The sequence below is a fragment of the Zingiber officinale genome, chromosome 6B (assembly GCF_018446385.1).
Source record: "Zingiber officinale cultivar Zhangliang chromosome 6B, Zo_v1.1, whole genome shotgun sequence".
Taxonomy (NCBI): Eukaryota; Viridiplantae; Streptophyta; class Magnoliopsida; order Zingiberales; family Zingiberaceae; genus Zingiber; species Zingiber officinale.
In genome coordinates this window covers 115,926,531-115,937,933 of record NC_055996.1, presented here as the reverse complement: position 1 = coordinate 115,937,933, position 11,403 = coordinate 115,926,531, and the positions used below count along the sequence as shown (strand labels likewise).

The following is an 11,403-nucleotide window of genomic DNA, read 5'->3' as shown; positions in this document are numbered from 1 at the left end:
TTCCGAACAAATATAATATTAAAGTGTTATTGAGTGATTGCAAAGAGATACACGATATGACAAGAGAACAAGAGGAGTCTGTGACTAAAGTGATCTGATTGCTGAAGCTTACCATTTTTCATCTATTGTTTCACAACCCTTCATCAGATGCAACAAACAATCGAAGTTTGTCCGAAAATAGTGCTAAAAATTTAAAGAAACATGCATGCAGCTGTGTTAATCTTTCATAATGATTCTTCAAAACGGTGTGATCAGGGATTGACACTATCTGCTGTGATGCATGTACCACTAATGTTGACCTGTGTCAGATCATGTGATCTATTTGTCAGGGAAAGTACTGAAGAGAATTAAAAATATATATATATTACTGAACTGTTAAGCTTGATTACAGGATGGATCCATCAGTTCTGCCTGCAATATTTAGACAATTTTACAGGCACAAAAAAATCTTACAAGATTGTGTAGAATGCAATCTAGATAGTGAAAAATATAGTGAAGCGATTAAGATATATGATGCATGGCAAGTCTTCTTGTTGCAGGGTAAGAAATAAGCATATTACAATACTTATCAATGAGTGAAAATAATGATTCTAGTCATCATCAAAGAGCTCATGCATGGAAAGGCTTAATTATCTTTTCAAGCTTTGTTTAAAAGGCACAAACAAAGAGAGTACAAGCTAAGTTAGTTAATATCTTGGAAGAAAAATACACGGAAATTCAATAAAAGTAAAGGCGAGCACTGCACTTGTTTTCCCAGCTAGAACTGTAAAAAGCTACAATATGCTCAAGATCTGCTCATAAGCTTGAGTTTTAAAAGAAAAAGAAAAAGGAAAATATACGCACTCGAATCAAAATAGAAAGGGTAGGAAGCTAGGAAAGGCAGAACAAAATTTTAAGAAGAGGAAAAGAGTAAGCTTTAAAAAAAATGAAGTAAAGTAGCAGTTTAGTAGAAAGAGCATGGAGATCTAAGTGTTCCATCTTAATTAAGATATGTTTACTTCACCCACTGCAAAGATTAATAAATTAAATTGTGGAAGGAAGAGAGAAGGGGGAAAAAAAAGAAGAGAAAGGTAAGGCAAGATCCCTTGAGAATCTAATGACAAGGTAATGATGAAACCTTTTTCCACTCCAACAATCCTGTCAGAGAAGAAGAAGAACAACAAAAAGGATACGTTGGTCAAGATCCACCATCATTACACCAATCAGTAGTTTCCCCTTCATCCTATATATAAATCCAACCCAATCTTGAAAACCAAGAAAAATTAATAATTATCATCAAACCAACTGACTAAACAAAATCCAAAAAGAAGGAAAGCGATGAATCATATCCACGCACAGTAGATTTATTCATCTAACAAACCTGAGTTAACTAGTTATTACACGGCATATCTTGAGGGAGCAGTATGGAAGCAACTATTGGGGGGAATGAAGCCTGGTCCGAGATCCGAAAGGTGTAAGATTTCAGAGGCCACAGAGATGCCTCGAGCCAGACAACATTCCCCTCAAAGGCAAAGCTTCCTAGCTCTCAGTTCATTTTCTTCTTCTTTCTTCTACTACTTCCATTTTTTTCTCTCCCTGAAGACTCGGCTTGCAATCCGGAGAGAATATAGAGAGGTTAAACCTGTGTGAGAGAAAGAGAGAGAGAGAGAGAGAGAGAGAGAGAGAGGTGTGATGATAGGTGAAATGATTACCTGTTGCAGAGGGGGAGAGGGGGAGAGATGGATAGATAGTACATGGTGTTGGTGTTTGGAAGGGGGAAGATAAATAGCAATAAAGGAGGGGGGGATGGAGGAAGAGGCGAGAGGAGTAATGACAAAATAAATTAAGCAGCAGGTGGCCCAACCCTACAGCTGGGTCTCAGATCACTACCAGTAATTGCTAAGGAGAAAGAATGCCACAAAACCAGTTGATCAACAAGTATCAAATTTATCTTGATTCTTGATTATGGCTGTCTATCACAGAATTAATTAGAATAATTCTGTAATTAAGTTGCACCCTGCATCTGCGAAGAAGACAGTGCGCTAAATGCATGGGCAAGTTGGGCCTGGCCGGTTTCACCGGCGGCTGCTCCGGCCCAAGCCAAGAACTGTAGCAATATCGGTGTAGTTAATTCATCGTCGACGATCGAGCACGGTAGAGAGGATGGGACTGAGATTGAACATTAACATGCATGAATATATATACATATAATATAATGGCGTGGATGGTATTTAATTCGCTCTCTCTCCGAGGTCCGTCCAGCCTTAATTAATGGCCTTCACGTTCCACCCGACTCCCATTTATTGCAGATTCTTTTCAGTGTCGTATATATTACACGTTCATAAGATAACAAGTGTCGATGTTGGACTCGGAAAGGGTGCCAAAGTTGAGACAGATCAAACAATTAATACATCACGACTATATATGCTATAGCTGCTGTCCATGACAACTGGATTGAGCTTCAGATATATAATTTCTTATATTAATATATATATATATATATATATATATATATATATATATATATATATATATATATATATATATATATATATTCATCTGTGGTTTCAATTTATTAAGTATCTTCGGAATTTGCTGAGTACTCCATTTCAGCTTGAGCCTTAATATGTGAATGGGCAAACCAGAATGCCCGACAATACCTTTGTAATGAGTGCTTGACTGTCCCTACTTGTTGTTACATATTAAGTTAGCTAGATTGGCTTCATCTGATCAGCAACTATATGTATAACTTCAAGTCTTCGACCACAATAGCCTCGATGAATATGCAGTCATTAAATTTTACCTGCATCTGCATGAATAGACAGCCGTGCATGAAGATAGTACTAAAAACAACTGAATGACTTTGATGAGTTACTGAAAAGCTTGCGTGCATACATGGCCATGCAATGGTCTGTATTAATTAAATTAACAATAAAGAATCTCGATCGCTTGAAGGTAATGAATTAAATTGAAATTGAAAAATATAAGGTTGAGTAAAAAATTAGAGATTAATAGGTGGAAAGGTGGGACAGGAGGTGGTATGTCCTTTTCTCTCTCGGTGGTTTCTTGCTGGGGCTGGGAATCCATACCCACAGCTAGCAATGCGTGCTGATGCCTGGAAAACTGCTCCACTTTTTGATCAAAGTCGTCGTCGTCGTCTCTCCATCCCTATAAATGAGCAGTGCCCGTCGTTTGAGGAGAAGCCAGTGGGAGCAGTTGAAAAGCTCATAATTCAACACGAGAAACTGTTAATATATACACATATATATATTATATCTAGATGACAATAATATCAGGGATCGAATCACTTTTAAGTTTGTTTACCTACGTACAGCATCAGCATATATATACACAACACCAACTGCAACCTTGAATCAATGCAAGCTCTTAATTGCATTTTCTTCCGAGTGTAGATGCCTGCTCGCTCATGGTGTTCTGCGCCGTGGGATTTTGCGCTTGCAATAACTTAAAAAGACAAGGGGGGGCCGTAGTGTACTATTCCTAGAGAGAAATATTGTGTTCATGCAGTGCTATCAGCCATCCTTAAGTTTATAATGTGAGGAATATATTTTAAATTACAAGAGATATCTAAAATTTAATTGATAAATAAATAAATAAATAAATATCAACAACATCCATCCTTTAAGTGTGCACCTACCTTTCCTTGTTTTCCTACTCATGTCCTTTGCATTTGTTTTGTCAAGGGGAAATTCCAATGTCACCCTTGCCTAGCTATAGCTAGTCCACGATCGATCGACTACCTAGAAGTTAAAATTCAGTCTCATCCTTTTTTTTATCTCCATAGTACTGGAAAAAAAAATTTGTGGTCACTTGTCTTCTCACAATATTGTCATCTTTTACATAGATATGTATTTTTTTTTCTCCTTCTTTTTCATCCGTGCTTATACTTGTGAGCTTGCACTTGTGGGGTTGCAAGGTGGTCCTGTGATCCCGATAAAGTGGATGTGCTGTTTGTGAAAGTTACTAAAGTTTAGAAGTTCTTCGTGGGGGTTGTTATAGGTCACTTTCATTCAAAAAATGGTTATCAAGGAGTTTCTAAAAAGAAACTTAACCATATTAATTATAATTCCTTAGAGATTTTATTTAGCATATGTGTGCCCATATTAATTATAATTCCTTAGAGATTTTATTTAGCACATTTGTGCCAATTTAAGACGAATTTATATCAAATTGTTCCTCCTTGATGAACATCTAAAGCTCTTTGTTCTAATTTCTCTATTCCATCATAAATGTTTAACTAACATTTTGCAATGTAATAAATACTAGATCCTATTCACTTGAAATATTAGACTTACATGAATCCCCACGGCAAGATACAAGTAATAAATAATGAGGAACAATTTGCCTTGTGCTCATATCCATTTTATTATCAATGATTTCATGTCTCCATTTTATTATAGCTAACATGAGCATAAAACTACAGGTGCTTAATAATAAAACACAGATTATGAACTGAAATGGTGGTAGTGTCAGTGTCTGGAGAAAAGGAATAAGATTCCCTTGGTGGATCACATTTACATCAACTCTTCCCGAAAAGAAAACATATTTTTCACATCGGAGATTATGTGCATATGCCAAATCAATTTGATTTCCTACAGCTTCTCAAAAGATAAATATTAACTACATGAGTTTGATGATTGTTCTTCGTTTACTTAACACTAAAAGGATCTAGGTAACATAATCACTTCAAATAAGTGGATGAAACCCACAGAAGAATGTAACTTAATACGGATGTGCTCACTTCCAAACTCCTGGGACCCTGGAGTAATGGTAACGGTGGCATTACAGAGACCATCAAGAATGTGCCCAGCAGCCATGAAAATATGAAAGCCCCAACCCTGAAGGATCAAGCGTTAAAATTAATGAGAAAAGAAATCTAGTAAGAAATCAATGGCAATCATTGTTTTCAAAAAAGACACTTGTGCAACTTTATAGGTGGTGACATAAGCTTATGAGTTGAGAAAACATGCATGCGATTTATATAATCATGTGTTTCTTTCATACATGATCAAGAACTTGGTTTCTGTTTGAGTACAAGGTCCAAAAGGTTTAAATGGGGCAGTGATTGATTTGCATACTAAGCAGCATTTTTTTTTTTTTGTTTCTACATTATTTTCATAGACAGTTCAAAGCAAAATAATCAAGTTTGCCAAAAATGAGAAAGGTGATCTTGGATTGATTGAAGATCTCAAGGGCACGAAGGCACAAAGGCATTTCAAGGTAAGTAGAAGAAATAAAGGATAACACTTCCAGGTTAATATGTTTAGAAAAGGCAAGACTTCAGCAATAGCATCTCTTAGAGATGGAGAGATCATTAATTCACCAACTGACTAATTTTGTGAACATGGGTCCATGCAAAGAGGCAAGGAAATTAACCCCGGTTACCTTCTAATTTAAATAAACTGTGTTTTCTTTCAATAGAGAGATACACCAAAATGAAACTGGAAGGTTCTGGAATAAATCCATGGCTTTTCAAATTTCACTTCCTCACTCTCATAATTTCGTTTTCTTCTACTCACAAAGTAAAGGCTTGTTGTTCAAACATTGTCTGAATGCTTGCAGAACTCATTTTCATCCTCAATTAACCAACAACTAAGTAGGTAGGAGCGACATGTAGGATCAAATAAAATCCACTTGATGTTACTCAACTAGGTTTTCTTCATACAATATATGGTGATTGAGGATTGAGTGTGTGTTTTTTTACTTTCATTGCTAAAAATTTATAGTGAATTAGGTTCCAATGTCTATCCTTCCCCTATTATGTTTATTTCCCTTTACTTTTTATCACCGTCTCATTCTTTCAATAACTACAACACCAGACAAATGCACAGGCTAATAGATAAATCATGCAGGAATCCACAAAATCAAGACATTGAAGCATACCCGTATAAGAATGCTCGCAAGCCACTCTTAAGTCTTTCATGTATGAAATATATTGTTGTTATTAGTGAAATGGCCACTTGAAGTGTTGGCCCTTCCTCAGTTGGAAAGAGAACTGTGAGCACTCCAAGCACAATGAATGCTAAGGCTGTCTTTAAGATGACTTTAGTGGATGGAGCTTCAAATCTACTTGTCACAGCCTTATATACTGGTGATTGAGTAATATCTCTCACTTTCTTGTCTAAATTTAGTTTTGGTCTCCTCCTATTGTATAAGCTCTGCATGATGATCTTATCATAAGCTGATTCAATTGCATCGACACTTGGTTGATGTCCAGAATATTTTTGCACCAAAAAATTTCTAGCAGCTTGAATTTCTTCTTCGGATGCTTCTCTGCTTATCCCAAGCCGCTTATATGGGTCCTTAACAGGGATCCTAGGAAACACAGCTGAAGCAAGAAGTATCAAATATTGGCTGAAGAGTGTATGACTGTTTAATGAGAATTATAGTTTTACAGAGTAAGCAGTAATACAGACAAGCTGATGGAGCATAAACCCATGACAAGTACAATAAGGAACAACTGTATGTCATACATAGTAGAAGTTGTCAGTAATTCATAAACAGAGACAAGAAGGAAAACAAACAAAAGCAGCAGATCAAAAAACTACTTCAGGGGCATAGAAATAAGGACAATCTGATAGAATGCAGGTCAACACCTATAAACATGTACTTGATAGAAGATAAAATCTGTGCACCATGGAAGCCCCCCCATCTCCAAATCACAGTTCAATGAATTGCTGCCAGTATTGTTATTGGCCAGATCAAAAACCAAAATATCGGTCATATTGCTCCAACAGAGTCAGCATAAATAATTTCAAATACCATCATATTACTAGAAATTTCAGATTACTTAATTAATAAATGATACAAGTTACTTTACCCATGAAGAATTTGAAATCTTAAATCACTAATAAAATTTAGAGATGAATTGTTTATTATTTGTACCATTTAAAATAAATAAGATTATGATATCACATAAAATATAGTAAAACAGGGTATTTTATGACTTAAATTTGAATTATTTAATGACTAGGAAGAAGAAATAAGTAATTTATCTATAACACAATTTTAATATCTTAATTCAAACAAAAAAGAATTAAAAATATATAGGATGAAGAGATAAACTAGAGTATAATATCATTTTAATAACTAGAGAACGACCATTAGAAACTACGGAAGAAAATAAAAAAAAGACTCAAGTGCACTTCCTATGAGAAAAGGAACCATAGACAGAATTAGAAACAAGGTGAGTGGAAGATTTCTCCTGTGTCACGTTCTCTGTCTCCTTTAGCAGAAACAGAGGGGGATGATAAAAGGTCTTGAAAAATCTTTCTCCAGTCTTTCTCTATATGGTTTCCTGGGCGGAAGACTCACTTTTACTTGGAATGAAGCTTAAATCTGACCTTGGAAAATATGAATTATTCAAAATATATTTTGATTTATGTTTTAGAAAAATAAAATTTGAAATTTAGGTTTCCCTTTCAGAAACAATCAAAAAGAACCTTCTCCATGGAAACCAAAGCTAAGGAAACAATTTCTAATCATTCCTATGAACTTTTAATCTCCCACTTTCTATCCCTAATTGTTTCCTTTCCTCGTAGAAACAGGACCCCAATATCTAATTGTTCTACAAGGAATCTGAATAAGGCATTGCTTGCTGAGTCACAATCCAAAATGGAATGTAATCAAACACTGAAAAGAGACATACTTTCTAAAGTCATGTCTTCTAACATCCATTTGTTGATCATTCCAGCACTGTGAAATGTCTCAATATGTGGAACATCTCAATTTCAGTGAAAGTTTCACTCCAAAGCTCCATCCAGGTTAGAATTTGTTGAAATCCTGCATCCTGAGCTCCATCACCTTCCTCCATCTAGAGCACTAAGAATCCTTTCTCAACATCCAACTTGGACCATCTTTTGACTCATTTCAGTGCCAATGCTGCCTCAGTTTTGCTATAAATTGATTATTCCGTCTAACATTGGCTTCATTCCAAGTAATTCCGTTTTACACATTGATACAAATTGGTGAGGGACTGGCTATTTCTGATTGTATATCATAGCCCTTAGTAGCGTATCAAATCAATTAATTTCAAACAGGATTAGATGTGACTAAAAAATTCTTCTTCATTTTTCTTGTTATATTCATAGATAATTAATCTATGATTGTGTTAAGTACTTGAAAGTCAAAATATAAAAACTGTGATGTTACTAGGCAAGCAAGCACATACAGCCAGAGATGCAAACACTGCAATTGGATAGATTGGGAAAAGTATTGGGAGGATTATCCCTGGAATTTTAATCCTAATCAAAATACTAATTGAGCAAGGAAGTTTTTTTTTATATAATTTCCATCAGTCATAGTATTGTTAATTGGAATTCCTCAAACTTTCTCTGATCCTTGGATATTTGGAGATTTCATGCAATGTAAGCTTAATTGGCTCAATAATTATCAAATTGGCTAGAATTCAAAGGAGGTCAATCTTATGTAATATAGAGACTCAAATCTTAACATGTCTGTTCAATTTGTAGGCCTAGTTGCTGCCCACTTGTTGTTAAGAGTCATCTTTGATCCCTATGATGATCAAGAGTGAAATTTGACCCTATGGCGCTATTTATGTCCCGAGATTTTAAGTTTCTTATGATGCAGTCTAGTCTAGTCTTATCTTTACGATTCAGGAAAAGTAGAAGATATTAAGGAAGCTTCTTATTCATCTTGAGTAATGATTTTGTAATCTTCTTCAAAAGAAACTATTTACCTCAGATAGAGTGAAGAAATTACAAATTAGTCAGCTGATACCAGCTCCTTGGGTAGCAGCTAAATGGATCAAATCTTGTCATATTGGAAGATGGCTATGCCATTTTGGGGCCTTCGACAGACTGTATTAAAATTGACCCCTGATTTTGAAAGTCACCTGATTTGGATTGGATCAATAGTTTTCTAGGTGCACTCAGTTAAACCAATGGATTGATAAAGCTATTATGAACAAGAACTTTTTTTGTATAGTCAGAAAAAACTCCCAATGGATTCATAAAGCTATTATAAGTAATGACTTTTTTGGTATAGTAAAAAAAACTCATGACTCAGGTAGGCATCTATAACCCAACTCCATTTTTTTTAAAATGTATTACTCGCACGACAACCTATGCTGAAAACAAATTGTCTAAGATGAATAAGCAGAGAAATCCTATCAATTCAAGGTGGGATAGATAGGGAAAATGGCTAATGTAGCTATATACATTTAATCAAAATCATAAAGGAGTTGCAACATTCAAAAAACAGTGTAATATAAGGAGAGGTTTTGGTAGACCAAGAGAGTTTTGGGAGCAAACTCACCAATAGAGAAACATGTGAAAAAGAAACCAGACCCCAGTTGTGGATTTCCTGAATAGGTAAACATGACCGATCATGTATCAGATTAATAGCAATTGGAGCTCATTTTTTGTCCTACAGTCATTTTAATTTAATATATTACTTTGTCTGATAGAGGACACAACTGGTTGACAATTAATCAGGGTTTAATACATAGATGTCTTTTGACCGTGTAAGGTAATATGTGAAGTGTGAAATATATCTGCTTCATAGTTACCCCAGAGACTGATAGTTATCCTTATCGAGAATTCATTGATCTGATTTAATAAGTTAAATCTACCCGAATGAATGGAAAAGTTTATTATGATTTAAGAATCCTATCCTGCTTCATACACAAACAGAACAGACTTGAAAATCTTGCATAATTCATGACAGACTAATGCCCACTATGAATTCATAACAAAAATATATTATAAAGCTTTAGAGAGACTTCTTACAAGGTGAATCGCCAGGCGTATCACCGAAAGCTGCTCGCACCAATGTTTTAGCCAAGTAAGATCTCCTAGATACACATAAGTTATCCACAGAAGTAGAATATTTCCTGCAACAGATGAGGCATCTTTATGCAAATACAGTGACAATTGAAACAAGATCGAAGTTTCTTAGTCCAGAATAACCATGAAGGCGTTCTAATATACCCGCCCTTAGAGGTAATATGTTGAATCTTGTCCGCGAAATTTTGATTCAGTGGTGAAACAAAACAATGCAACGAACTAGATACTCCAGTCGGCATCTTGCAGTAGGGAAATCTCGTGGGATTGCACGGGAGACAATAGGCCGACATTTCTGGCAATTGCTGCAACCAATGGTAACCGGAAAAGGAGAGGCGAAGCAAGGGGAGCAGGCGGCTGCCGAGAGAGCTGCGAAGGAAATCAAAACCTAAGCCGATGCACACATGTATATTTTTTATCAGAAATTTCACTATACTCCTAAACTTTATTGATATTTATAATCAACTGCACGAGTTCAAACTTCAAAGTGTATTTCAGTAAATCGTTGTTAATTTTGAAATCATCTTTTTCTTAAAACAAACCAAAAACCACTCAAAGAGTGTTTCAGTAAATTTAGAAATTATCAGCGTGTTTAGATAAATTGCAGAATTTATTTCCTTTTCTATCTTACCCCGAAAACACTAACATAAATCCACATCTCGTCAAATGGCTACATTTGCCACAACAGTTTGAACTGGTTTGATGCACGGCACGACTGCAATCGGATCAAATGGATCATCTCACCACGATCAAATGTAAACGATCGTAATTACATTAATTCAAGCTGAGTGTTCCTTCGCAATTGTAGAGTACTCTGCGAACAATTGATGAACAAATTGAATTGCAAATTGATGAACTGAAAATACATATATTCGATCAAACTTGTGGCTGCTCCGGTCAGAGGGACGAAATTAAGGGTTAATTTTCCAGCCGAAAATCCACCCTCCTCGCCGGCGTACGTCCTTCCCCACACCATCGTCAGCATCGCCGCCCTCCTTACCATTTCCTGCAGCGGTGGCACCCTCTCCTCTCTCCTCCACTTTGCCGTCCTTCTCCGTGAGTCTATGACACAAGTATATCAAGTACAAAATCAACACTACGGAGCATAAACCGATCACCACAGACACCGGGATAACTACTGCAATTACCGTTCTGTCTCTAGTACTTATCCTGTGTCTACTACGCGAAGCGGCGTGGGAACGATGGGAAGCACTTCGCAGCAATCTCGCTTTCGTAGCAGCAGATTCACCGCCGTCGGGGTCGTTGTGAGACATGTCCAAATGCCGCAACCGCCGCAACTTCCCCATCCCCGGCGGCTCAACGCCGAGGTGGTTCCGGGACAGATCGAGCACCTCCAGGTGCGGCAGCGCTGCTTCCAGGCCGGTGCCGGCGCTGGTGAACCGGTTGCCGCTAAGGTTAAGCGACTTGAGGGGCGACGCTGGGAGCGAGAGGTCGAACCGGAGAGAGCCCCCGAGCCGGTTGTCGGCGAGGTTGACGTGGTGGAGCCTAGGCGCGGACCAGAAGAGGGCAGGGATGGATCCGAGCAGGTTGTTGTCGGAGAGGTCGATGGTGCGGAGTGCGGACACGCGGCGGAGGTGCG

The 11,403-nt window shown here is 37.0% G+C and overlaps 1 protein-coding gene and 1 long non-coding RNA gene across 3 annotated transcripts; both read right to left on the bottom strand.

The window, feature by feature from the left end:
- On the bottom strand, positions 1–2,161 carry LOC121989102. The gene is made up of 2 exons (XR_006114171.1): positions 374–2,161; positions 1–299 (listed from the first exon to the last, which is right to left on the bottom strand). It is a non-coding gene; the product is annotated as an uncharacterized LOC121989102 (long non-coding RNA).
- Positions 2,162–4,477: 2,316 nt separating this feature from the next.
- Positions 4,478–10,204, bottom strand: LOC121989101 (protein CHAPERONE-LIKE PROTEIN OF POR1, chloroplastic-like). Of its 2 annotated transcripts, none has more exons than XM_042542941.1 (4): positions 9,951–10,204; positions 9,750–9,871; positions 5,884–6,328; positions 4,478–4,838 (listed from the first exon to the last, which is right to left on the bottom strand). In XM_042542941.1, the coding sequence occupies exons 1-4, from the start codon at positions 10,094–10,096 to the stop codon at positions 4,682–4,684; spliced, it is 870 nt and encodes a 289-aa protein (XP_042398875.1). In that variant the 5' UTR covers positions 10,097–10,204; the 3' UTR covers positions 4,478–4,681. The 2 variants fall into 2 exon arrangements, with proteins under 2 accessions (XP_042398875.1, XP_042398876.1); XM_042542942.1 differs by having other exon boundaries at positions 9,750–9,853; positions 9,951–10,203.
- Between the last annotated feature and the right edge of the window lie 1,199 nt (positions 10,205–11,403).